At 36.7% G+C, this 26,138-nt stretch overlaps 1 protein-coding gene across 28 annotated transcripts in view; it reads left to right on the top strand.

Annotated features, from left to right (window-relative positions):
- NRCAM (neuronal cell adhesion molecule) overlaps nucleotides 1-26,138 on the top strand; it is a 277,700-nt gene that overhangs the window by 243,904 nt on the left and 7,658 nt on the right. For 8 of the 28 annotated variants that reach the window (XM_079149978.1, XM_079149990.1, XM_079149969.1 and 5 more), the window contains 12 exons: nucleotides 3,614-3,811; nucleotides 3,909-3,979; nucleotides 4,994-5,219; nucleotides 5,981-6,096; nucleotides 7,464-7,668; nucleotides 9,921-10,043; nucleotides 10,633-10,818; nucleotides 11,692-11,727; nucleotides 17,617-17,742; nucleotides 18,536-18,688; nucleotides 24,273-24,404; nucleotides 25,188-25,266. In XM_079149978.1, the coding sequence (XP_079006104.1) occupies nucleotides 3,614-3,811; nucleotides 3,909-3,979; nucleotides 4,994-5,219; nucleotides 5,981-6,096; nucleotides 7,464-7,668; nucleotides 9,921-10,043; nucleotides 10,633-10,818; nucleotides 11,692-11,727; nucleotides 17,617-17,742; nucleotides 18,536-18,688; nucleotides 24,273-24,404; nucleotides 25,188-25,266 (1,651 nt within the window). The remainder of the gene's footprint in view (nucleotides 1-3,613; nucleotides 3,812-3,908; nucleotides 3,980-4,993; nucleotides 5,220-5,980; nucleotides 6,097-7,463; nucleotides 7,669-9,920; nucleotides 10,044-10,632; nucleotides 10,819-11,691; nucleotides 11,728-17,616; nucleotides 17,743-18,535; nucleotides 18,689-24,272; nucleotides 24,405-25,187; nucleotides 25,267-26,138) is intronic. The other 20 variants (XM_079149985.1, XM_079149975.1, XM_079149987.1 and 17 more) reach the window with 6 other exon arrangements.

Here is a 26,138-nt window from a genome sequence, read left to right as displayed (position 1 = left end):
TTGTACTTAGTGGTGCACCTTTCTTAGCTGAGTTTTCAGTGTCCTAGATCAGAACAGACTGAGTCTCCAGCTAATCCAACACATGAGTCTGAATTAGCTGGTTAGGATTCTTGGAGACACTTTTTGCCTATGTTAAAATGATACCACATGCACAAGGTCCTGGGTTCAATCCCCAGCACCACAAAAAAAAAAAAAGGAAATTTTACAAAGAATACAAAACCAATAAATGCTGGTGAGAGAGAGAACTCTCACACATTACTGTAGAAATGTAAATTGGTATAGTCACTATAGAAAAAAAAATGATACCAACTGGTTTAAAGGCATTTCTGCTCTTGCCCTCAATTGCTCATTCATTCAATAGATATTTACTGATTGCCAATTATATAGTAGAAGTTGTCTTAAAACAAAATAGTGAAAAATCTCTGCCCTTAAGGAGTATACATTTCAGATGAGGACACAAATATGATAAAATTAATAATATGTCATTTCACATAATGTCATTATGTATTGTTTATACAAATACATTCATATATGTGTGTACACATACGCACCCACACAAAGACAAAGACACTGCTCAGTTTACCCTCAAGAGAGAACCTGTTGCAAGGGATACTAGCTGACAGCCTCCATATGCTCCCCCTTCCTCAAGAATCAGTAATGTTCCCAGGAGCCACACTCCCTCTGGTGCTCCAGGACCAAGCATAGTGAGGGTTCTAGAGCACAGCCATAGCTAATGGAGAACTCCTCCCATGGGCAAACTGTACCATGGGGCTCCTTGTTGACTTGGCTGAGCAGTTGGACACTCTTCCTGCTCACTCTTCCCTCCTTCCCCTCTCCCATTAGTCATCAGACCTACATTGGTCTGAGGGTCATTCCTGCCTACTTCTGTTTCCTCTCCTTTTTATCTTCCATGAACATTTCCCTAAATACATTTCTTTAATTTCTATTATGACCTCTGCTTCCTGGAGAACTCAAACACATGGATATCTATCTACAAATGTGTGTGTGTATGTACGCGCACGCACGCATTTAGCCCATCAAAAAAACAATTAGGAGTAAGAGATGAGGGTGTCAGGGGTATAACTGTGAATAGGGAGGTCAGGAAAGGCCACACAAATAAGGTAGCACTTAAGTATGTCAATCAGGACAGGAGGAGGAAGTCAGTGGAGCACACTGTAAAATTATCTGGAGGAAGAACTTTTCAGAGAAAGCAAAGGGAAAAAAAACGCCCTGAGATGGGGCATGTCTGCTGGGAAGCCAATGTGGCTGTAGTGAAATGACCCAGGAGAAGTGAAGTAGGAGGGAAGGTCACAGAGTTGAAGAGTTGGGCAGTGAGCGGGAGCGTGAATTATGCAGGGCCTGGTAAGCCATGGTAAGGTTGGGAAGTGCTCATCATCATAGCTAACTCTGTTTCATTGAAAATGGAATATAAAAGAACAAGGGGGAGCACCGAGATCAGGTAGACTGTGGTTCTCAAACTGTGCTCTGCGGTGCCTGGTGACACCTCAGCAAATTCACAGGGGTACATTAAGTTAATTAAAGATTTGATGTTTAAAAAACACAGTGACAAGCCGGGCACTGTGGCACATGCCTGTAATCGTAAAAACTTGGTAGACTGAGGTCTTGCAAGTTCAAGGCCAGCCTCAGCAAATTAGCAAGGCCCTAAGCAACTTAACAAGACCCTGTCTCAAAAAAAAAAAAAAAAAAAAAAAAAAAAAAAACCAATGAAAAGGTCTCAGTGGTAAAGCACCCCTGGGTTCAATCTCCAATACCAAAAATTAAAAATAAAAAGCATAGTGACTGACATCTGCCAGGCACCATGTGAAATTAGCTTGAGGTGGTTTACATTTTCAACCTTATATTGCTTTGTCATATTGTGATGATGCCACATCTCAGGAAAGCATTTTCTGTGGTAAAAAGCAAGTGCCATGTGAAAGAATTACTATGGAACAGGAAATGAGGGTGGTGGTGTCCAGTGTGTTTATAATGCTTGGGAAGTCGTGTTTTAAATTGTTAAGGCAAAAATACATATTAAACTGCATGGACCTAACTACTTAATACATGAAAACAGCAAGTATTTCTTTTGATCAAAGGAAACTGAAATAAAATTACTGAGACACCAAGTATACCATGAGCTGAAGAAGTTTTGAGAATTACCAAATTAGGAGGTTATATGATGATTCACACAGGAGAAATGGTAGTGGCTTGAAATGATGGTGAGAAGGATAGAAGTGGAATAATGGTCAGATTTTGGATATACTTTAATGGTACAGCCCAAGAAGACTCTTGAAAGTGTAAAAGGAGAAGAGGAGCCAAGAAGGACTCTAAGGTTTTGACTTGAGTTGTCACTACCAGTCAGGGAAGATCGCTCATACCAGTTTAACGCTATAATAGACACCCAAGTAGAGTTGTTAAGTAGGAGATTGGATATTTAATTCTATGGTTCAGGGGAGAGATCTGGGCTGCAGATCTAATTGTAGAAGTCATCCATTGAGGGGACTGGAGACCACCAGCAAAGGAATGTGGACTGAAAGAACTCTAAGGACTTAGCTTTAGACCACTGTAACATTTATAGTAGTTCATTTTTGTGTTTGCAGTTCATATCATGACACTTGGCATACATAGTAGTCAATCAATGAATGTGTAAATAACCATTTTTACTAGAATAAACATATACATACCACAATGTTTTAGTAACTATAGAGGCTTTGAACTGAAAAGTGTATCTTCCTTCTGCTCCTGACTTGCCAGTTCCTCTGGCCACACCATATTATCAGTGTCTATCCTCTGAGAGGTGATGCAAGTATATATGCACATGGCTTAGTGAAATGTTCTTTTATGCAAATGCAGCATGCAGCACACACTCTTCTACACCATGCTTGGTTTCATTTAATATGTTTGGAAATCATTGTTTTAGAACATATGAAGCAGCATCACTAATTTATAACATGCAGAATATTCCACTATGTGGATGGACCATACTTGTTTTTAATCAATGACCTACTGATGGATATTTAGCTTATTTGCAGATAGATTGTTTCAGTTGTAAGCAGTGTTGCAATGTGAATTCTTTTTCATGTATCTTTGAACAATGTGCATGAACACATTTATTCAAAATAAATTGATAGAAGTGCAATTTCTCTAAGAGTAGATGCGTTAAATATTGTTAGATTTTCTAAATTGTCCTATATAGAAGTTGTAGCAATTTACACTTCCTATGAAGTCTGAGAATGCTTCTTTTCCTCTGTGGCAGTCAACGAGATGTATTAAGCCTTTGATTGCAGTCAATCTGTTTAGTAAAAAGTAGCATCTTACTATATTTATTTTAATTGCTTCTATTATGAAAAATTGATCATTTTTCCATATATTTTAAACTTTTCCTTGGAATATATGGGTCAGTTCTAAATAGTTTTAACTAAACTCAGCATACTAGAGAAAGAATACTGGATATTTTTGAGTGCACTTTAGTATTGAGGATAATGAAAGATTTCTTGAAAGAAAGCTAATCCATGTTTGGCTACTCTTCATTGTCCTGGTCATTATGGCTACAACCTATCCCTAGGTTGACTGAACTCACTGTCTTGCGTTTGTGGTGTGTGTGTGTTGTGGCCAGAATTCATCATTGAATATGAGGATGCAATGCATGAGGCAGGACTGTGGCACCACCAAACTGAAGTTTCTGGAACACAGACCACAGCCCAGCTGACACTGTCTCCTTACGTGAACTACTCCTTCCGAGTGATGGCAGTGAACAGTATCGGGAGGAGCTTGCCCAGCGAGGCTTCCGAACAGTATCTGACAAAAGCCACAGGTAGGGTGGGACGTCAGGAATATGAAATAGAATACAGAAGTTTTCCACTCTTTGCAAATGACCAAAGCTTACGCATATGTGGCTGCTTAACTTCTAGAACCAGATAAAAATCCCACAGCTGTGGAAGGACTGGGTTCGGAACCTGATAATCTGGTGATTACGTGGAAGGTGAGCTATGAAGCTTTCAACTTTCCTTAGTCTTTTTAGAGTGAAAAGAAAAAGCTATTTTAAAATAATGTCTGCATTAAAATCCCATCTCATTCTTTCATCCTTATTTAAGAGGCATTATTATGTAGTAAAAAGTTTGATCCCTGAAGCCAAAACAAATGGGTGCAAATCCCAGCTCTGCTACTTATAGTGTGATCTTAAACCAGTTGTTGAACATCTGTTAGGCATCTGTATGATGAAAATAACAGAAGCAACTGCATTAGATTAAAGGAATTAATACATGTAAAAAATCTAAAATAATGCTTAACACAGATATGTGTTCAAAAATAGTAGCTGCTATTATCATTTTAGTAAGAACTACGTGGAGCGCAAGCATCAAGTTGTTGCCAGTAGTCAATTTATTAGTAGTAGTAGTAATAATTATTTGGCTCACATGTATTTTTTTGTTTTGGAAAATTAACATACAGTAACTTATATAATTCTTAAACCTTAGATCCATGCATGTATACTTACATGTATACAAATGTGTAGATACTTATATATGTATACATACACATATATACATATATATATATACACACACATATGTATTTTTGTAGGATAGCATGACATGCTACCTTTTTTTAATAAACGGGGAAACAGTTCATATGTTTCAGTCTTCAAGTAATAGGCAATGATGTACTATCACACAAACAGGAATGTGTAAAGGAATCTAGAAACTGAAATGCTTTAAGACTTACCCACCCTTGGCTATGCAGCCAGAGTTTGAAAGGTTTATGTGGTATTTACTGCTTTAAGATAGTAATTTACAACCTTTGAAATGTTGATCCCAAACAAGTTTTGAATCTCATCACAAATGAAAAAAAGAAAAGGTTCCCTGGAGACAATGGTTAATAGCTTCTATTTCAGTGTTTCAAGGCTCACTTTAAGTCTGGGAATTGGATTTGTTGTTCCCATAAAAGGTCATGCAGTAGATCTGTTTTATAAGCTCAGGTTATTTGGCTTTTTTTCTAGCCCCTGAATGGCTTTGAATCTAACGGGCCAGGCCTTCAGTACAAAGTGAGCTGGCGCCAGAAAGATGGTGATGATGAATGGACTTCTGTGGTGGTGGCAAATGTCTCCAAATACATTGTCTCTGGCACACCAACCTTTGTCCCATACTTGATAAAAGTTCAGGCCCTGAATGATGTGGGCTTTGCTCCAGAGCCAGCTGTAGTCATGGGACATTCTGGAGAAGACCGTAAGTGTCTCCTGCCATTTCCTTTTTACTCTTCCCTAGTCAAAGAAACCTACCAAGTTGTAAACCAAGGCCATTTCCAGAAGTGCTTAGGTTTGCACAGGAGGGAGGTGGCAATTATTTCGCTTAATTTCTCTGAATTTAAGCAGCTTGCCGTATAAGAAATACAAGGCTCAGGGCTGGGGCTATCTGTACCTCAGTGGTAGAGCGCTTGTCTAACATGTGCAAGGCCCTGGCTTTGATCCCCAGACACACACACACACACACACACACACACACACACACACACACACAATAGAGGTTTAGAATGTGAGAAAGGGATTACTTTATTTAAAAAAAAAAAAAACAAAAAAAACAAAAAAAAAAAACAGTTATCTCTGGGCCTGGTGGCACACATCTGTAATCCCAGCAGTTCCAGAAGCTAAGGCAGGCCAAAGCCAGCCTCAGCAAAAGCAAGGTGCTAAGCAACTCAGTGAGACCCTGTCTCTAAATAAAATACAAAATTGGGCTGGGGGTGTGGCTCAGTGATTGAGTGCCCCTGAGTTCAATCCCCGCTACCACCACCCCTCCAAAAAAAAGTTGTCCTCATAAAGAACCAAAAACTCAACTTTCAATCCTTAACAATCCTTAGAATAAGATTCTATAGAGCCTGTAGAATAGGCTGGGACATGTTTCAAATCAAAATTATTAGAGATAGAGACATTTTTGCATGAAATTCAAAATAACACTGATACTTCTATTTCCCTCCCCTGTCTTTTCTCCAGTCCCTATGGTGGCTCCTGGGAATGTACATGTGAATGTGGTGAACAGCACCTTGGCAGAGGTGCACTGGGATCCAGTACCTCTGAAAAGTATCCGAGGACACCTACAAGGCTATCGGGCAAGTGAAGGGAGACATTTCGTGTTCTCTCCTTAGTCACGAAATATTGGCAAATGCCACTTGTCACACACACTGAGTAAGATTGGAATTATTTGGTTCATCTTCTCAAGAGCTGGTGAACTCAAGAGCCAGTTTGTTTATTGCCTCAGAAAAGCCACAAGACCCCAGCTAGAATTAACACCAATATCACTCTTCCAAAGAGAAAAAAAAAGTTTTCTCCATTTTTTCCATAGATGATCTAATGTTGTGTCAACTAAACAGTATGTGTACAAAATGAGAAAAAGTAATTTTTAAAGAACCAGAACATACTGAACTGTATGTTCATTTCAAAGTAATATGAAACACATGTGTTGAATACACACAGTTATCCTGATAATAATTTAGGCATTGAAAAAAATAATTCAGATTTTATTTTAAGATCATGTAGACCCAACTATGTAATTCTTAGGAACATCAGCTATATTTGTACTTGGAACACTAGGAAAACTGATTCATAGAGATTGATAGGCAACCAAAGAACTACACACACACACACACACACACACACACACCATTGATTTGTTAACACTGGCTCCTAAAGGCCACTTTTTGTACTGCATTATATTTGTCTTTACCTACCTAACATTGGCTAGATTCCGTATTGTATATGTTGACTTGTCTTGAAAAATGCCTTTAAATTCCTAAGAAAAATTGGATAACTTAATAAACAACAATTCTGTATTTGTGAGCAAAGTTAACACTTTTTATTTATCCATTTCTCCATAACCTATGTCTATAATTTAATATGAAACAATAAGCATTTTTTAAGTGATATAGCTTGGCCAGGTAGCAAAACCCTAAACTTCCAATAGAGGGTCCCCTGTGGCTTTGAGAAAGTCTCTCAGTAACCCAGAAACTCATCTGCACTGTTAAAAAATAATAAAAACCTCACTGTGATTTTTAGGGTTAAACTAAATGATTGTACGTGAATATGTATTAACTATAGAAAAATACCTAAACTTTGGCTAGTAATTTTAGTTTCAGAATATGTTATACAATTAAAAGACTTAAATCATTCTTATTGTCTTTCCATTTGCCTCATGTTCTGGAGAGAACCTTACTAGTCTCATGCTATTTCATTTACTTCATTTATACTCCTCTAACAAAATAGTATGGCCTGGCTTTCTCAGATAGTTTTAATTTAATTTCCTCATTATCTATGGACTTCTATTCCTCTTGACTCAGAATCAATATCCATCAGTTTTGCTACTAGTTTTTTTACAAAATGCACCTCAGGAATTTTCTGGGAAAACAAGTTTTAGTTTTGTGAGCATGAGGAATCTTGTTTGCTCCCTTGTACATCCCTGATTTTTGTTTTGCCATTTCAGATTTACTATTGGAAGGCACAGAGTTCATCCAAAAGAAACAGACGTCACATTGAGAAAAAGATCCTCACCTTCCAAGGCAGCAAGACTCATGGCATGCTGCCTGGGCTAGAGCCCTTCAGCCATTACACACTGAACGTCCGCGTGGTCAATGGGAAAGGGGAGGGCCCGGCCAGCCCCGACAGACTCTTTACTACTCCAGAAGGAGGTATGGAGGGGATGTGTCTCTGAGACCCAGGAACATATGGCCTGGCCTGAGAGGTTTTGCCGACAGTAGGGCCTCCAAGTAAAGTATATTCTGGAAGCCAAATGTGATTTTCCTAAAGATGAACACAGCACACACAGAAGTGGTAAAATCACTCATATGATTATGTGGCCTAAGGTTCATGGTAGGCTCCAGAACCGTTGCTGCCCTAAAAGGCCCTTTCCATTCACTTAAATTTTTTCTCCACTGCTTACACTATCTGAAAACTTGCTAATTTGATGATTATTTGGACCATTAGCTTTCTGACTTGAGGCACATTCTAAAACTCAGTAGCCTCATCGGAAAAGCATGAGACCCAATTGTGATACTTAAAAAAAAATGTTGAGAAAGCAAATTATTTCTAAGAGTTGTGGTTGACTTCTATAGCTTCTTTCTCAGTGCACTTTCATAATTTATTATGAAGTTGAGCTGAATTAGAAGATTGGGAGTCTTGACCAAACGAGTTGGAAAGAAAAAGGAAAAGTTAAAAGCTCCTGCAAGTATGAGCAACTGCGGGGGAGCAGCAAAGGAAAATCAAATGTGTGTGGACGGAGGAGAAGGCAAGAAGAAGTTTTGGGCAAGAAGAGTGTGGGACCCTAGTGGGTGAGACAGAGAGGGGACCATGTACTAAGAAGGAGAGTAATCCAAAAAGGCACTAAAATGGGCTTGACCTATTTGAATTTTTCATCGAGTCAGACATAACAAGGAGCCAGAGAGCTTCCGTGAATACCTTAATCTTTTTGATAAAATCAGTTCTCAAATGCACACTGTCTCAGCTCCTGGTTGAAGCTCATGATGTGGCAGCTGCCCAGCAGCCTCTGAATCCCCAGCTCCCATCCCACAATTGCTTGTCCTTGATCTCACTGCCCCTTTGAGAGGAAGTGCTCCTTCCACCCAAGGTTTTCACCTCTGAGGCCCCACACTGTCCTTTGGATGGCTCAGGGGAAGGTGGTATAAAAGAAACAATTAGAGGTTTAAAGAATAAAGAAGAAAGGAAGTGATGTGACTGACACAAAGATCAGAAGTGAGAAGAAAAGGAGGTCAGCGAGGGAGGTCCCACATCATGCATGGTTTGAGATGCTATGAATGTGAAACTGATTCAGAGGCTCTTAGCCTGCAGACTATACTCCCTCAGGGAGACAATGTAGGCTTAGAAGGAGCTCCATGAGCCTCCTGAAACTATATGCAAAATATATGTATATTTTTCTAGGGAGAGTTTATGACTATAATCAGATTGTCAAAGGGCTCTGTGATCCCCGAAAGTTAAGAACCACTTACTTATTTGAAGAGCTTAGAAGCTTGTAACTATATACCAGGCATGGTTTAGATAGACCTAGGCAAAGGAGGGGAAGTGGCAAAGAAGAGGAGAGGAGGGCATGGATATGGTTGAAGTTAAGGAGGTAAAGTTGCCAGAAATTAGTGTCTCAGGAGATGGTGGAAATGAGGCAGAGAGAGAAGTTCAGATCGACTTTGGTTTCTGCCTAGAATAAGGAGAGGGAGGTGCCATTAATGCTTTTGTAGGGAAGGCAGCCATCAGGAGGTAGAGGTGCCACCAGCCATCACCCCCCCATGGGGAAGTAAATAAAAGACCAGGATGTTTCCTCTGGTGATTTGACAGTCTCTGCTATAGAAAACTCAACACCCATCAGGCCTTTTCCAGGGCCAGGGAGTACCAGCCTTGGGGCTGTTGTCCATGAGCACCAAATCCTGGGCAACTGTGAGCTCTCAGGGTAAGAATGTCTCTGCACCTGGCTAGGTTGGCGTGGGCCCAAAGCTCAGCAGACAGAGTGTCACCTGTTTGGTGACACCTGATTTTGTTGGGGAAAACAGTCCTTAATGACCCAGAACTCTGCTGCTTCCCCTTGGAGATCTGGTAGTCAGTTTTGCATAGTAACCAGTTTGCTTTTACTGCAACACACCCTCTATAAATCAAGTACTATGTCCTTTAAAAATATTTGATTTTGGTTTATATAAAGGCAGTCATCATGTATTTTGAGAGAATGGTTTTTGCAAATTTAATGGGAAATGGTAAGAGAAAAAGAAGAGAATAAATAGGTTCCTGGCACAGGTTTGTATTGATGTATTTTCAACTGAATCAAGCACAGGATACTGAAAACCAAAACCTTGATCTACTATGTGAACATGAAGATATATTATTTTGATATACATTGAAGTGTTTAATACTTTTGAATTGACTGTATGTTCTAATTAAAAAGTCCCCAGTTCTCCTTCGTCTTTGAAGATTGTTAATCCCACACGGGACTCTCTCACTTTGGAATGGGATCCTCCAAGTCACCCAAATGGCATTTTGACTGAATACACCTTAAAATTTCAGCCAAGTAAGTTATTAAGAGGAGGAAAGGAGAAATATGTGTTCAAAAAATATTTAACTGTTATTTTAAAATGTTTTTTAAATATCTGTAGAATGTATACATGTACCTTCAAGTATTGTTACAGAAGTAACATCAAATCTTACTTTTTAAAGAAAAATTATGTGTATGTTATGAAAAATTAAGTAGTTGGTAGAATAAAACAGATTTCTGAGGGTGGGATTGGTGGGGGTGGGAGGGCGGTGGTTCCAGTAATTAGATTTAGGTAGTCATTGTCTGTGAATATAACAATAAATGACTCCACCTGCAAAAACACAGAGTAAACATGTTATTAATGATTCAACCATAAAATTCTGCTAGTTTATAAACCAAAAGAACACGTATTTTCATGTTATATTGTATTATACCATACTATTTTACCCAGTATAACATTATAGAAGCTATAAGAATTATTACTTATTTGTGTTAGGCAAAGAATGAGTAGATTATGAAAGACATTGTAAACCAGGTTTGACATTTTTGCTTGACAAAATTATTTAAAATAATCATTCTGTACAATTAATGGGAAATGCACTTGTTTGTTATTTCTTATTGACAGTTAACAGTACTCACGAATTAGGCCCTCTGATAGATTTAAAAATTCCTGCCAACAAGACACGCTGGACTTTAAAAAATTTAAATTTTAGCACTCGGTATAAATTTTATTTGTATGCACAAACATCAGCAGGATCAGGAAGTCAAATTACAGAGGAAGCAATGACAACTACAGATGAAGGTAAGATGGGTATGTATAAAATCCATATAATTAAAAGTATCATGGGATAAAAAATCTTTAACTTCAGTTTATGCTTTCTCTTTCCTGCTTACACAGAGTATCCATTTTATCTAATTCATATAAACACTTGTAATTTCTCATTCCAAAACATAATAAAATCAAGGCAATGTTTTTTTCCTGAATGCAACTTTATATGCACACATGTGCATATGTATTCATACATATAATACATATATACACACACTGACATGCATGCCTGTATATATGCAATTCTAGTTCTAATCCTGATTCACTGGAATTAATTTGCTAGTCCACATATTTGATTTAGTTTTTCTGGTAAGATATCAAACAGTTAGTCCATTTATTTTGTGTTTGTGCAAGGACTTAGTATTTTGGCATGTCATCTGGTAAAGAGAAAGCAAAATAGCCCCATGAAATTTTGTAGAAAAGGAATCAAAATGTCCTTTCATTATTTTAAAAATTCTTCTGAAAAATTTAGATTTATTGAAAATGATCAAAAATATTGTAAAAGATTTTCAGGTTTTGCATGTCTCTAAAGTATAAAAATGCTTAAGGATTATCCAATTGATTATATTCTATTGCAAAAGAGATTAACATTTTTATCCAAAAATTGACTCAAAATATAGTAAGGCCTCTTAGATACTAACAAGTATGAATAATGCACATAAAGTAATGTGTAGATTTGCATACTGGGTAAGTTTGGGGACACCAACATAGTTTTGTCCCCTATACCTGATGTGGTACACTTCATCCTTCTTGCATGCATTAGCTTTTTATAAGTGTTTTTTTGTATCTATACATGCTTGTGGGTGTGTTACATCTAACTATATAGTGTCCTATTTCTGTTTCTCTTCATTAAAGCTGGTATTCTTCCACCTGATGTAGGTGCAGGCAAAGGTAAAATAACTCATCTGCATGACTTTATACATGTGTGAAATTTACAATGTTAAATGTGGGGAAGTGCAGCATGAGTAAAAAAGAAAATAAAAATATGCTCGGAATGACCAAAAGGAGAAGATCTTGGGTGATCATGGCTTTAAAATTAATGTCTAGTCATTTTTATAAGTAGAAAGCCACATATTAAATTCTCCCCCAATTTTTTTCTCAACTGGTGCACATCCTAATCTTAACTTTTCACAATATGATTTTGGCTGGATCAGACAGGACCAAAACTGTGGATTTGTCCCAGACAAATAGGGCCATGTCATATAGCAGGGGTTTAGACTTGTTAGTCCTGTGGTGAAACAACCTGTGAGGGATTAGATCAGCAGAGCTTCCTGTTGCAATCTGACTTAGCTGCACTCCTCATAGACACAGTGTACACTGGACTGGCATGACACAACACTGCTTAGAACACCTTCCAACTGGTTGGGGACTGTCTGTCACTGGGTGGCTTACAAGTGAGTCTTCCAGTCAGCCTGCATGCTCTGCTCAACTGTGTTACTCCATCCTGTCTTCACCAAACTGCTTAAGTCTCCCCTTTCTGAGGCATAGAAATAATTCTGAGTGGATTCCTGTTCTTCTCCTTTATTATCTGATAGCTCTCTGTGTCAGAAAGACTTGTTGGGGGAATGGTGCTTGATTAGCTGTATGTTATATGTCTTTCACCTATGGCAGTACCAAAGATCTCCACCTTTGACCCCTAACTGTTGGCTCAGCTCTTAGAAAGCAGCAGAGTCCCTGCCACCAGGCAGAGGTTTCAAGTAAGGTACCCACAATTGGGGCTCTTCCCAGGCATGGAGCAGACAAAATGAGTACAAATAGGAGTAAAGGAAAGAAGACCAAGAGCATAAGAATTTGGCCCACAGTTGCTCAACCCTTGTGAGCTTAGGTTGGATATATTTCTTCTTTTTCCTAGAAATTTGCTCACATTCAGACCCTTGGTAAATTATAAATGTGTGTCAGATAGATTTTGAAGAGTTTGAATAGAACTGTAACTGTTCTCAGTGTTCTTAATAATGTTGTATTCATGTTTATAGACTATAAAGGATAAAGTCGTAAAAATTCAGAATTCCTATAATATTATAGAAAAATGTAAGCTTATTCTATTTTACATGTATGCTTCTATTCCAGGATTAGGTATCTATTAAAAGCATTGATTGTTTTGTAATAATTTATTCCTCTCTAACTATAATCGAAGCCCTCCTGCAAAAGCTGGGCTTCTTTGTGCTGTGGCCGTGCATCAGAGAAAATGCATCAACAAGGCCACCTGCAAAGCATGTCTGAATTTTCCATTGACTTGTCATATTCAAAACTGATATAGGGCTGGGGAAATAGCTCAGTTGGTATAGTGCTTGTCTTGCAAGCACAAGGCCCTGGGTTCGATCCCCAGCATCGCAAAAAAAAAAAAAAAAAAAAAAAAAAAATGATATAAATTTCACAGGGAAAAAACACCACCCCTCCATTTTAATAAACTAAAACTAAAATAAATCTTTATTAAGAGTTTGAAACCAGGGACAGTGGTGCATGCCTACAATTCCAAGTACTCAATAGGCTGAGACAGGAGGATCACAAGCTGGAGGTCAGCCTCCACAGTTTAGCAAGGCCCTAAGCAACTTAGTGAGACCCTGTCTCAAAATTGGAAAAAAAAAAAAAAAAGAAAAAAAAGGTTGGGAATGTAGCTCAATGCTAAAGCCCCCTTGAGTTCAGTTCCCAGTACTATAGATAGGTAGGTAGGTAGATAGATAGATAGATAGATAGATAGATAGATAGATAGATAGATAGATAGATAGGTTAGGGAGTTGGGGTTTTACTATTTGATGTTACTGCATTGAACTGTGAATTATTTATGATTATAGAACAAGGTCATTAAGCCCCCAATATAAAATCAGGATCTCAGCTAAGAGGAAGAATAATGTTTAAGAAGAAAAAGCTAAATCTGACCTTACTTTCAATATTGTTTCTTTTAATAATATAGCAGTAATTAAGTGTTATGTACAAAAAATGATGGTAAGATTGAAACTGCTCAGGCACAATTTGTGATTCTGAGTTTTCCTTCCCTAAAATATTTTTTTCAATAGATAGGAATTCTATCCTCATCTCTATTTCCCTTCTCCATGCAGAGTAGATGCTCTCTAAAAGAGGAAAATCAAAGTTCTTCACAATTCTCCTGATTTTTATTTTTTAATGTGTTTTGTATTTTAATTTAAAATGGTATAAGAAGGAATAAATAAATGAGATGAATCTTTGAGAGAAAATGCATGATATCCTTAGCTATAGAATCATCAATAGCCAATAAGATTTTATTATAAATTGTGATTTTATGAAATGGGATTTGAATTCATTTCAGGTCAAAGAAGGGGGAAAAAGACTGTTTCCTTTTTTAAACTTTTTTTTACAGATTTTAAGAGATGTCAGTGAAACCTAAACTTGCAAATATAGAATTACGAAGGGGTTATGTTAACCAGGAAGTAAAAGCCAGGATAATTCAGTTAGCTATATTATGCTATACTCTCTTCTTCTTCTCTCTCTTTTTTTTTTTTTTTTTTTGATCCTTCTTCTCAATATAATGTAATGAGCAAGGATATACTCAAGATCATCAGGAGGCATTTATTTTGATCCATTCCCTTGTTTGATTCAAACCTTCAATATTCACATAAGAATTGTAGTTGTTGAACGGTATTTGTTTAATTCCTGTGTCTCTTAAAATGGACTCAGGGCAGGGTTCTAGGAAATAGACCCGTGCAGGCATCTATAAAAACAAACACAAATGATAGATAACGGATTTACATTATATCCCCAATATTGCTGATGGAGCAATGCTACTTTATCCAGCATCAGAACACATTTGTAGGGTAATTAGTTGGGGTACTAGAATTAGAATAAACTAACTAGGAAGGCAGGAATGGAATCTGCATTCCTGACCTAATTAGCAGCCACTGTGGTCAACAGGACCAGGCAGAGAAGGGCACTGAGAAGCAGCTAGGGATGACCCTCCCTGTAATCTGACTCTCACTGCACTACTGTACTAAATCAGGTTTAAAGTTCACACCAGTATTTGGTATATAAATTAACACCAACCTGTTTTTAAGACATTGTGTATATCTAGATAGTAAATAGACCATGCCTTCAATATGCTTAAAATCTGGCAGGTAAGAGATGCTAAACTAGTAGTTTAAACTAAATGTCATTTAAGCATTGAAGAGTGTGAATCATTTTATTTTGACAAACAAGATCCTATAAAGCCTCACAAAGAAAGTAATGTTAAACTGTACCTTGAAGTCCAGTTTTTTGGCAGATGAGTCAGGGTTTGGGTTTAAGTCTTGGTAGGAGCATGTGCTAAGGCTCAGGATGCTTGTGTTATACCTAGCAGTCCAATTTGCCTATAGTACAGAGTGAGAAGAAGAGAAGCCCTGAGATGTGACTGGAGCCATAGTACATGGACCCAGGTGGGCCTAGTTCTTAACAGCCTTGCTAAGACGTCCTTGATAAGGAATTTGTATTTACCTGTAGGCAGAGGTGAGCCATCCAAGCTTTAAACTGGGAAATGACTGGATCAGGTTTGTTGGTTAGAAAGCTAAGATGTGGGTTACTACACTACATACCATGGTGGATATCTACAGAGAAAGGCTTACCGGAGGAGAGGCAGACAGGAGGAGACTGTTGGGAAAGCCTGGAGGTGACATTAGGGGTGCCCTTGTTTACCGCATCATCATGGTCAGGGGATATTTGTTTGGTGTGTGAGAAAGTGGATGAGTGGGAATTAAAGGGAAGGATAGTTAGAATTCTCCATGATAAAAGCAGCAAAACAGCATAACCTTAGGAAATTGTAATATCTATGTTCCTTTAAGAATAACCAAATATGAATTTCCAGTATACAATTCTTTAGTACTAACTATATTTACTAATGCATTAGAGCTCTAAAACTTATTCATCTTATAATTGAACGTTTGTACCCTTTGACCAATGGCATCCCATTTCCCCACCTGAACCTACTACCTCCTGGTGACCACCATTCTACTTTCTATTTCTCTAAATTTGACTTTTTTAGATTCTGTATATCAAGGAGATCACACAGTGCCTTTCTTTCTTTCTGTGTCTGGCTTATTTCACTTAGCACAGTATCTTCCACGCTTATCCATGTTGTAACCAATGGCTGGATTTTCCTCTTTTGGAGGACTGATTACTATACCAAAGTACATGTACCCTTCATCTTTATCCATTCATCTGTCCATGGACACATGGATCATTTTCACATCTTGGCTATCGTGAATAATGCTGCAGTGAACACAGAAGAGCTAATACCTCCTTAAGATACTGGTTTCACATCAATATATTTTAAAAAAATAAAAATATAAACAAACAGATGAGAGAATAAACCCTAGGGAGAAAAGAAAGCATCTGTAAAAAAACAAAAAATAGCTAAATGCTTTCCTGTTAAGAAGTATTTCACTATACTTCTGCCTTAAACATCTTCTATAATTACTTCAAGACTAAACTCCCCAGTTTCATGATTCCAAAACTTTTTAATGAAACTTAATGATTTGCCTAGGTTTTTGCCACTGATATTTTCACACATGCCCATATGACTCTCTCTGTTGATTGATCATATTCCTGTCATTATTTATTATTTATTTATTTTAAAAGAAAGTGTCAGGAAACTAAAATTAGTTTCTGCTTAATATAATAATCAAGTTTTGCTCTCTGTTATTCCCTCTGATGATTAGTACACAGAGGCACAAAATCAACTTGTGTTGTTGACTTATATTTCAGAGGTCGAATTTCATTATTTAACTTTTTTAACATACATATAGTTTTGATGCTAAGAAATACTATTTCATTACCTTTGTTTCTACAAAAGCGTTTAATTTCTAAATTATATAGCAAATTCTAGAATCAATCTGAGTAATCCATTAATACTTTCATTAATGGGTAATAAATTAATGGATAATAAGCTAGTCTTATTTTTTAACTACCTAAGTTACTTTTCTGTAAATTTATCATTTTTAGTTTGAGATTTTGAGGTAGGACTGATAGAATTGTCAGCCTCAATATATTCAAATAGCATTTTTAATGACTTGAGATGCCTCTACTCAGCAAGCTTAAAGCACCATATGCAGTCTATACTTTGGATTTTTAAAAAGCTAGTTAGGTTGTACTACATTTTTTGAGAAAATGCTATGTAACCAAAGGTTAACAAGTAAGATCATCTTGCTTTCTGAGATGTTTCACGTGAAATAGTTCCTACTCCTTTTATTTCTACTTTCTTAAATTCCGATAGAACACATTTGGCACTTCCTTTTTCAGCGTTTCTTCCAGCATATTCTAATCATCCAACATTGACCTCAAAGCAGGTCAAAATCCACTATTCTAAGGAACATTCTTTCTCACACTGCACGAACTCTTTAAAGACTTGCACTGAGTTGACCAATAGAATTGAGAAATAGCCTCAAAGTATTAGAAGTACCTGGAAGTCTCTTATATACTGTAATAATATGTGTTTCTCGGGTTGTTCTGAAATCCATCCACCTGTAAATGAAGACTGTGATATTTCCTGGTACTCTGTCTCATGGATTATAGTTTATGTTGTTTTAGGATCTGTATACTAGAACTTATAAATTTTAATACTACATATCATTATTTCTGATTATTTATTTCCTAATACTTTAATAAATGAAAAAGTTTTCTGTAATGAAAGTGATGTATGACTGAACCCTAAACTTTAACAATTTATTCTTAATCTTATTTGCACAATTTTGGAGCATTTGAACTTATTTTCTAATTGTGTGTATGATGCTGCAATATGATTGTTTGTTTGTTTGTTTTATTTTTCTATTGTATATTTAGTTCAAGCAGTAAGTCCCAGGATCAGCAATCTTACTGCCGCAGCTGCTGAGACCTGTGCCAATATCAGTTGGGAGTATGAGGGACCAGAGCATGTGAACTTTTATGTTGAATATGGTGTAGCAGGCAGTAAGAAACAATTTAATTACCCTGATTTTAATTTGGGGGATATGTTTCAAGAGATTAAGAACATTTTTAAAGATTTACTATGGATTGTTTTGAAAAATAACTTGATCCAATTAAGTGAATCAGTTACCTGAAAAAATTATAGCTGTCAAGTTTATTAAAGCCCAGATTATTAAACCCAGTTTATTGAAATCCTTAATAAAGGATTTTATTGCTCTGCATAATAATATAACTGGATGGCCAATGAATGTTTGGACAAAATTTTGAACTTAGTCCAACTTTCTGTTTAGCTTTTATCATACAAATAAATACTTTAAGAAATAACCATTCCCTCAGAAAAGTCATACTTGGGAAATGTTGAACCTATAAATTGGATAAATTGATTACTGAGAAATTTATCTTGTGAATCTTAAAAAAAATAATTCTCCCCCTAGTCCATTTAACCTATTTAATGTGTAACAGTTCTTTTTATAAACCTCTCTAGAGAAGCTCAACAGTTTCATAAGGCAAAAAGCAGATAAGAGAAGCTTTCTTTGTATCAAAAAGAAGAATTAATACAATGGAAATATATGCAATTAATATGCAAATTATGTATCCATGAAATTTTTGAACATATTTTCATGTAGGTCTTCTATTTATTCATTTAATATGATCAGATTTACAATAATCAAAAATGATAACTCCAAGCATCCCAGATTTTGTCTTCAGCATGTAAAGATTTTCCTTTCTTGAAGCATTATGTGACTTCTGGACCCTTAAAATGTTCAAATTTGTTGTTTTTGCAAAATTTCCATAGGCAAAGAAGAATGGAGAAAAGAAATTGTAAATGGTTCTCGGACCTTCTTTGGGTTAAAGGGTCTAATGCCAGGAACAGCATACAAAGTTCGAGTTGTTGCTGTGGGGGACTCTGGTTTTGTGAGTTCAGAGGATGTGTTTGAGACAGGCCCAGGTGAGGCACACACCACACCAGTTCTGGCTCACACTCAGAGGTGGAAGCCACCGGCACCCTAGGGACTGGGGCTGGCGGACCTGTGTTGTGGGTAGGGCCATGAATGCCTCTCTGTGGGGCCCTGTTGGGTTGAGAGTTTGGGTTTTTATTGTCTTTGCCTCTTTCTATCAAATGAATTACACAATTGAGCAAATTATCCTTCAACCACATCATTGCCAAAAAGCATTACAAAAAAAACCAGACTTAGATATGATTTTAACTTACATTATTTTGATGAATCAATTTTTGTTTAATGTACATGTGTAAAATTTCCCTCAAAGTTAAACTGAAAATTTTTAAATGCTTTTAAAATTGAAATAATTTATGAGTCATAATTCTTTATATCAAAAAATGGATCTCAACCCAGCAGAATCCTGCAATTTGGTTAGATGACTGATATAAATATTATTAAGTTTGTAAAGAACAAGAAACCTTATAATTCATATATTACACTTTCATTACAACACTTTGACTTCCTTATGTTTTAGTTACATGCACATTATCAAAATACACAAGTAAAAAAGTAAAGCTTATAAAGTAAAAAGAATGCTCGTGTAAAATGCAAGAAGATTCATATTTGTTTTCAAGATGGAAAACAATCCCGCTTACTTAAATTTAAACAAGGGTTATATGGTACATGTTCATTTTGTGACTCATACATTTTTTTATGTTCAGTCACTTCATGCATTCTTGAGGAAATATTGCATATTCCTGTAGAACCCATAGGCAAAATAGATTTTTGTTATAGGTTTAATTAAGAAAGCATTTTGATTTAAAAATCATCTTATAATTTAAAAATATAACCACATTTTAAAAAAATTGAAAACAAAAGAATAATATTCAATAACTTATCAAGTGATATTTTAAAAATAGCAATATGCTAGAATCAATGTTAAAAATTTTTTCCCTATTATTCTGTTCCTTGTATTTTCATATCCATATATGTAGTTCCAGAGAACCCTATATTAAACTTAAAAGGGCATATCTAACCAATCATAGTTCATTTTACAAAGTTTTTGTTTATTATTATTAATAACTTTTAATTTCAAAATCCCAAAAGGTCCAGTATAGATATACAGCTAGAATGGGGAAAGTCCTAGCATTTAGTAAGCCCTACTCTTCACCACCAGGCAAGTGGCTTTTCCCTTTAGTCTTTACAGCAATCCTGTGAGGTGGGCACCATTATTGCCCACTTACACCTCATGTCAGTACTCAGAGGCAGAGAACCTGCCCAGGTCAACAGGTGGAACCTGGTAGAGACGGATTAGAAGCCTGCCCTTTCAACACCAAAAGAGAGGCCCCACCACACTCCACACACAGTCAGAGGCTACACTCCAAGGGAACAGGTCGTCTCAAATGGCAGCTTCAGTTAGCCCTTGTTATATCTGTTCTGCTGTTCTGGACCCCTAAAGGCTTCACATGACTTGTAGATGAATTAGATTCACTCTCAAAATCAAGTTGGAGCATTTTCTGTCCTTTTGTAAGACAGAAATAAAACAAAACAAAACCCAGCAGCAACTGCCAGGAAGTTCAAGATGAGTGATCGTGACAGGCATGGCATTCTTGCATGCCAGTGATGAGAGACAGGACACGGCCAGTTATAATCACTTTTTACATCTAGATGTGACTGTTTAACAGAATGAACATGGATAACTCCAGTGACCTTAGTTAACCTGTTACTCCTTTCTTCAAAAAAAAAAAATTATTGGTGATTATAATGGTGGGGTTTGTTGTTATAGATTCATACCTGCACACAATCAACCAATGTACTTTGGTCAGTTTCCTTCACCAGTACCTCCCTTTCTCCTCCCCTCCTCCTAGGAGCAAATACTGCCAGCATTCTGGAATGCCTCTACGTCTTCTGCCAGTTTTCAGTGCTTTCTCCTTAGCACTGCAGGTTGAATGTCAGTATGAAGTCCTTGTCCTCTCCTGCTCTTGCTCCATTGCTGCCCATGCGAGAGGCAATGGTGAAAGCATACCTTGGTTTGAAAACATACCTTTTGGCTTTCTTTTTCTTTTTGTAATTTTCTGCATTCGTGAGCTGCCTCTTTGGGGAATCTAGATTCAGCTAGTTGTTTCATAAATCTTCTTAACATGACACCATCTCTGCCTTTCATAGTCTGGTTTTTTGGGGGGTACCCCAGCCCATTTTTGTATTTTATTTAGAGATAGGGTCTCGCTGAGTTACTTAAGTCCTTACTAAATTGCTGAGGAGGGCCTTGAACTCAGGATCCTCCTGCCTCAGCCTCCCAACCCACCTTGGATTACAGGTGTGCACCACCACACCTCCCAAGAGTCTGGATTTTCAAGGTATATTTCTGAAAAGTGAATCAAACAAGACTACAAGCAGCGCCTGAGGCTGTGCTTCTCCCCTCTATTCCCGACAGGATCTCTCATTAACACCATCCCACCTGTGTGGCCTGATGTGAATGCTCATTACAACCACCACCCCCTTCTCTGCTTCTCACCTCTGTCCCTCAGTTAGAGTCCCTTCTCTCACATCTCAAAGACTTGCTTACTTGGCCTAACAGCTTTTTTGTCAACTGCTTCCAAACTTTGGTCAAGGTTATTTTTTCCCTTTCTGTTTATAAAAATGTCTAGCTATTGTAACTGAACAGAACATTTTCATACATAGTGGATTCTTCCTCAGTAGTGTAGAACCAAAAGCCATTTCTTTCACCCTCTGTCTTCCTTGATTATTTGATGACTCAGTACTCAGGGGCACTTTCCTCAGAGACCTCCCACCATCACACACAGATTATCCATAGCTCATCAGTCTGAGAGGGAAGGACAGTTACTAGAACTAACTTCAAGGCAACAAGACAAATTCCATTCCTCTACCTTATCTTATTTTAATTTATTTCTTTCTTTGGTACTGGGGATGTAACCCAGGAGTGCTTTGCCACTGATCTACATCCCCAGCTCTTCTAACTTATTTTATATTTTCCCATTCTTTATATGTGTAACTTTGTCACTTTAGGGATTACTCAAGTAAAACAGGTATATAATTTTATTGTAAAAATTTGAAAAAAGTGAAAACCCTCTTTTAGACTACAACCCATTCCTAATTCCTACCCACTGAAACTCAGATTGTAGAAAGAAAAGACCCATAGGCTTCATCTATGTGTCTCTTCATACATGTGTGTGTGTGATCTGCACAATCTTAGTTATGGACTGGGTTTTTATGTTATAGATAAGATGGTTTAGAATGTCCTAAGGAGGTTGGGAGCCTCTTACAGTCATTCTGGGCTTCATATCCCAGGTGCAGATGGGAAGTCAATAGCAGTTATTTCTGCTTGCATATATCTGTTTTGTGTCAACTTCTGGTACAATTTGTGCATGTGTGCATGTGTGCCTACATGTACCTGTTAGCTTATTGTGCCTGATTAATCTTAAATAATGGAATAGGGACATATTTAACACTTTTTTCTTTGACATAAGGGCAAAAATTCAAAGTCGGTGTGTATGTTTGTTTTTCAGCTGTCAAGGAAACATATCTAGTTTTTGCACAGTTGCATAGTAGTAAGCTTCAAACCTGCAGTTCAACATTTTAACAGTCACCATCTTTGTAAGATAGTATCTATGCTAGTATTTGAGCATCTTGTTGCATTTTTCCTTTATCAATTGCATGTAATTAGATGAAAAAAGTAAATAGTGAGATTGTTTATGACAAGGCAATAAATCATTAAGCATACCAAAAACAGACTCCTAAGTTCAATCAAAAGCTCAAGAGACTTTGCTTCCTGGTTTTGGATTCAGTTTAGAAGCAGCCACACAAAGTCCTTGTGCAAATTGACAGAACTATATTGCCAAAAAGAATGTAATGATAAATTTTTCAAACATTTTTACCTATCTCAATATGGAAAGTCTCCATAGTATTTTATTCTGTGTTCAGACATTTGCAGATTTGACCTATGTTTAGGAAAGCAATCTAGCAGCAGAGTGTACTAGCTAGTAGCATTTCACCAGAGCCAGACAGACATGGGTCCATCTCCAGCTCTTGGGCAAGCTCTTTACCTCTCTGGGCATGGTTTATTCTTAATGCCTACCTCATAGGATTGTTGTGGAGATTAAATGGGATTATGTCCTCAGCACAGTGCCTAGCATATGGTAAGACTACAAAATTGTTAGCTGTCATTGTTTTTTACCATTATCTTCATCCTCACCATCATGACTCAGGGATGTGTGTGGGAGAAGGGAACTGCCCATACTCGCTCTCCCCTGTGTCTAGTTATGGTACAACTCAAAACCCCTCTACCTGATGAGGCACAGAAAGCCATTGGCCTTTTATTTGTATTCCAGATAACATGTTTCCACTGCTCATTTATTTCTTGAACATATTTGTGGAAAATTTTTCATTCCTCTTCACACTTGATTTTAATAGTATGATTTTTCTCTCTTTGTGTGGAGAAAAGGGGGCAATGAGATGCTGTTTTTTGCCACATATTGAAGAACATGGATACATGTAGCCATGTTTATTTCTCCAGAGATCATACACATCTAACCCAACTATAAGAAAGACTTACAGAAGAAATTTGATCATATTGAAAGCATAACATAGGCAAGTTTATGAAGTCAAAAGGAGAAAACGTTTTATCTTGGTTATGGTCAAATGAGAAAAAAAATAAAGCCTTCAATAAAGGTTTCATGCAAATTTATTTAAACAAATCCGCATGGGCATGTCTGAATAGCCATTGATGCTGCACTTGGTCCCATATAATTGACACTTTTGAATAGCACCAGAAGTGATCATTATTCTGTGGTTTTCTTAGGAGTTTTGCTAAGAAATGACTGGTTGAATAAGGGGCCTCACATTTATTTACTCAAACAGAATAGAGGAAGGGGGAAAGAAAACATATACATACGAACGAGTATTTTCTCTTCAAACTGGTCATTTATTCCATTAACTCCACTGATAAAAATATATTTTAAAGTCTTTTGAATAAACTCTAAGAAATAACAAATATTGATTCTTTGAGAGTAGATTCACTATTCTAGAAATTTCCATTTGGACTTGAGGTGTTATGTAAAACATAGTTGGGAGGCTTCTCACGTGAATCATCTTTTTAGACAGATTGCCAAAACTCTTAAAAATGGTAGCAACGTTGCAATGACATTTTAGGCTCCAAAAGTGGTTTCCTTTGAAGGAAAAATACTCCATTAGATGTATACATTCTGTTCTGTTGAAAGTTCAGTTTTATATTCCTATCATTGTATAATTTATCCTATAAAAATAGATTTTTAATTAGCCTTGGGAATATGTTTTTATGAGAACATATAGTTTAAATATCTGTGAACACAATGTTTAGCAGGGTTTGATATCATTGAATGTTACTAGCATTCATATTTCTTAAATTAAATAATGAAGATTTTTCAAAGTTAGGTAATCGTGTAATTCCTGATCAACAACTGACGGGTTTCAATTTGGGGCCACATGTGAAATGTATAAAAGTTCGTATACTGAGGTGGTTTCTTATTACGAGAAGCCACCACAATTCTCTGCCCCTCACCCCATTCCCACCAACACCATTGGTTTGTTTTCCAGCAATGGCAAGCCGGCAGGTGGATATTGCGACTCAGGGCTGGTTCATAGGTCTAATGTGTGCTGTTGCGCTCCTGATTTTAATTCTGCTGATTGTTTGCTTCATCAGAAGAAACAAGGGTGGTAAATACCCAGGTGAGAATGAAACAATTAAATCACTTTGTAATGCTGCATAATTATTCATTAAGCTAAAAAGAATTGTGTAGCTTGCAACAGTATATCTCCCTAGATCCAGAAATTTGAATTTTCTGTTCAATTTTTTAATCCCTTTTTATAAAATGATAATCTAACTACTGTCAAGGGCATAGGGCATTTGGAAGAGCAATCTGTTCTCCAAAGATGTAAGTCTACTCTCTTAGGCTTTGCAGAAGTTCCCACTACTGAAGCAGCACCTAAAACCAAGTGGTGGGCTGGAGGACAAGCTTTCCAAAGGAAGTGGTGCACGGACCCATTTTTGATGTTGTGAAAGGTGACATTGTTTCCCTATAAGGTTGATAGTTCACTCATTTTAGCAGGTCCATCAAATTTATATTCTCTTTACTTGACCATTTACCTTTTGGTTATAAGGAAAAAACTGCATAAGAATAGATTTACAAAAGCAATTTTCTATCATGTATATAAATGATAAACAGATGGGTAAACTGGGGAAGAAATCTTAGAAACTTAAATTTTGTTCCTTCATCAGATAAAAGATTAAAGTCAACCTATGTGTTAACAAATGTTCATTTTATTAGGTTCCCACAGAAATGACAAAAATATCAAACACATGCACAACTACATAATATTTATGTTTATGTGACTGTATAACATGTACTTGTATAGATAATTATTTTCCACTGCTTTGTAACTCTGATAAGGAATTACAAATTCAATGGAAAATGAACTTGTAATTTAGAAATGCTATTTCTAAATTTTCAGTTAAAGAAAAGGAAGATGCTCATGCAGATCCTGAAATCCAGCCGATGAAGGAAGATGATGGAACTTTTGGAGAATACAGGTGGGCCTCTGCCTCTCATTGCTTTTTGTTTCCCTTGCCCCACCCCACCTCAAACCCTCTCCCAAGGCAGGATTCAGTTCTCTGCCTGGCTGTTCACATGGCCTCAGATACAAATTTAGAAATACTTTCATGTCTGAATGTTTACATGTCCCTCATGATTAAAACTTTCTCACTTTTCATTAAAATATAAATTTCCATTTTAGTCATAGGTTCAGAGGCAGAGTATGTTCCAGAGGCCCACATTGTGTTGGCCAATCTAGCAAAGCCAGTATGTTATAGGGAGAATTAGAAAAAGAAAGCCCTATCTCCTACATGATCCAAATTATAAAGGAAACGTGCTTTTATAAAAACATTAACAAGACATTTTAATCTCAGATATGTAGCTAGTTTTAATTAAGCAACACTTGTACCTCTGACTGTTAGTCACGAAATGATGAGTATTTTGTTTTAGAAGCAGTTAATGATTAAGCCACTTGGTGTGTTAACTCACAGAACTTTGATAATACATTCTTGACTTAATCATTAAGTAGAAATATTAAAAAACCTATTTCTTATTTTTAAACATCTCTTTAAAGAAGAAATATTCTTGCCTAAGTAATATAGGTCTTTTCACAAAGAAGTTTTTATTTTAGATGTGTTTAAAAACAGAAAGGAAATATTTAAGTATTCTAAAAGATTGTCATTCTGGTGTCCCAAGAGATCTTTGCACTGAACTGAGTTGAGGCTTTTTTTTTTTTTTTTTTTTTTTTTGCCAAAAGAAAAAAGATTTTTAGGCGAAATAAAATATTTCACTATTGTAGTTTCCAGGTGGCATTTGTAGTTAAGATATTTGTGTTAAGAATGACCCATTTCCAGAGCTCATGTTTGGTAAT

The sequence above is a fragment of the Sciurus vulgaris genome, assembly GCF_902686455.1.
Source record: "Sciurus vulgaris genome assembly, chromosome: 8".
Lineage (NCBI taxonomy): Eukaryota > Metazoa > Chordata > Mammalia > Rodentia > Sciuridae > Sciurus > Sciurus vulgaris.
Note: the sequence above shows the minus strand (reverse complement) of the source record. Positions and strands in the feature narration are given on the sequence as shown.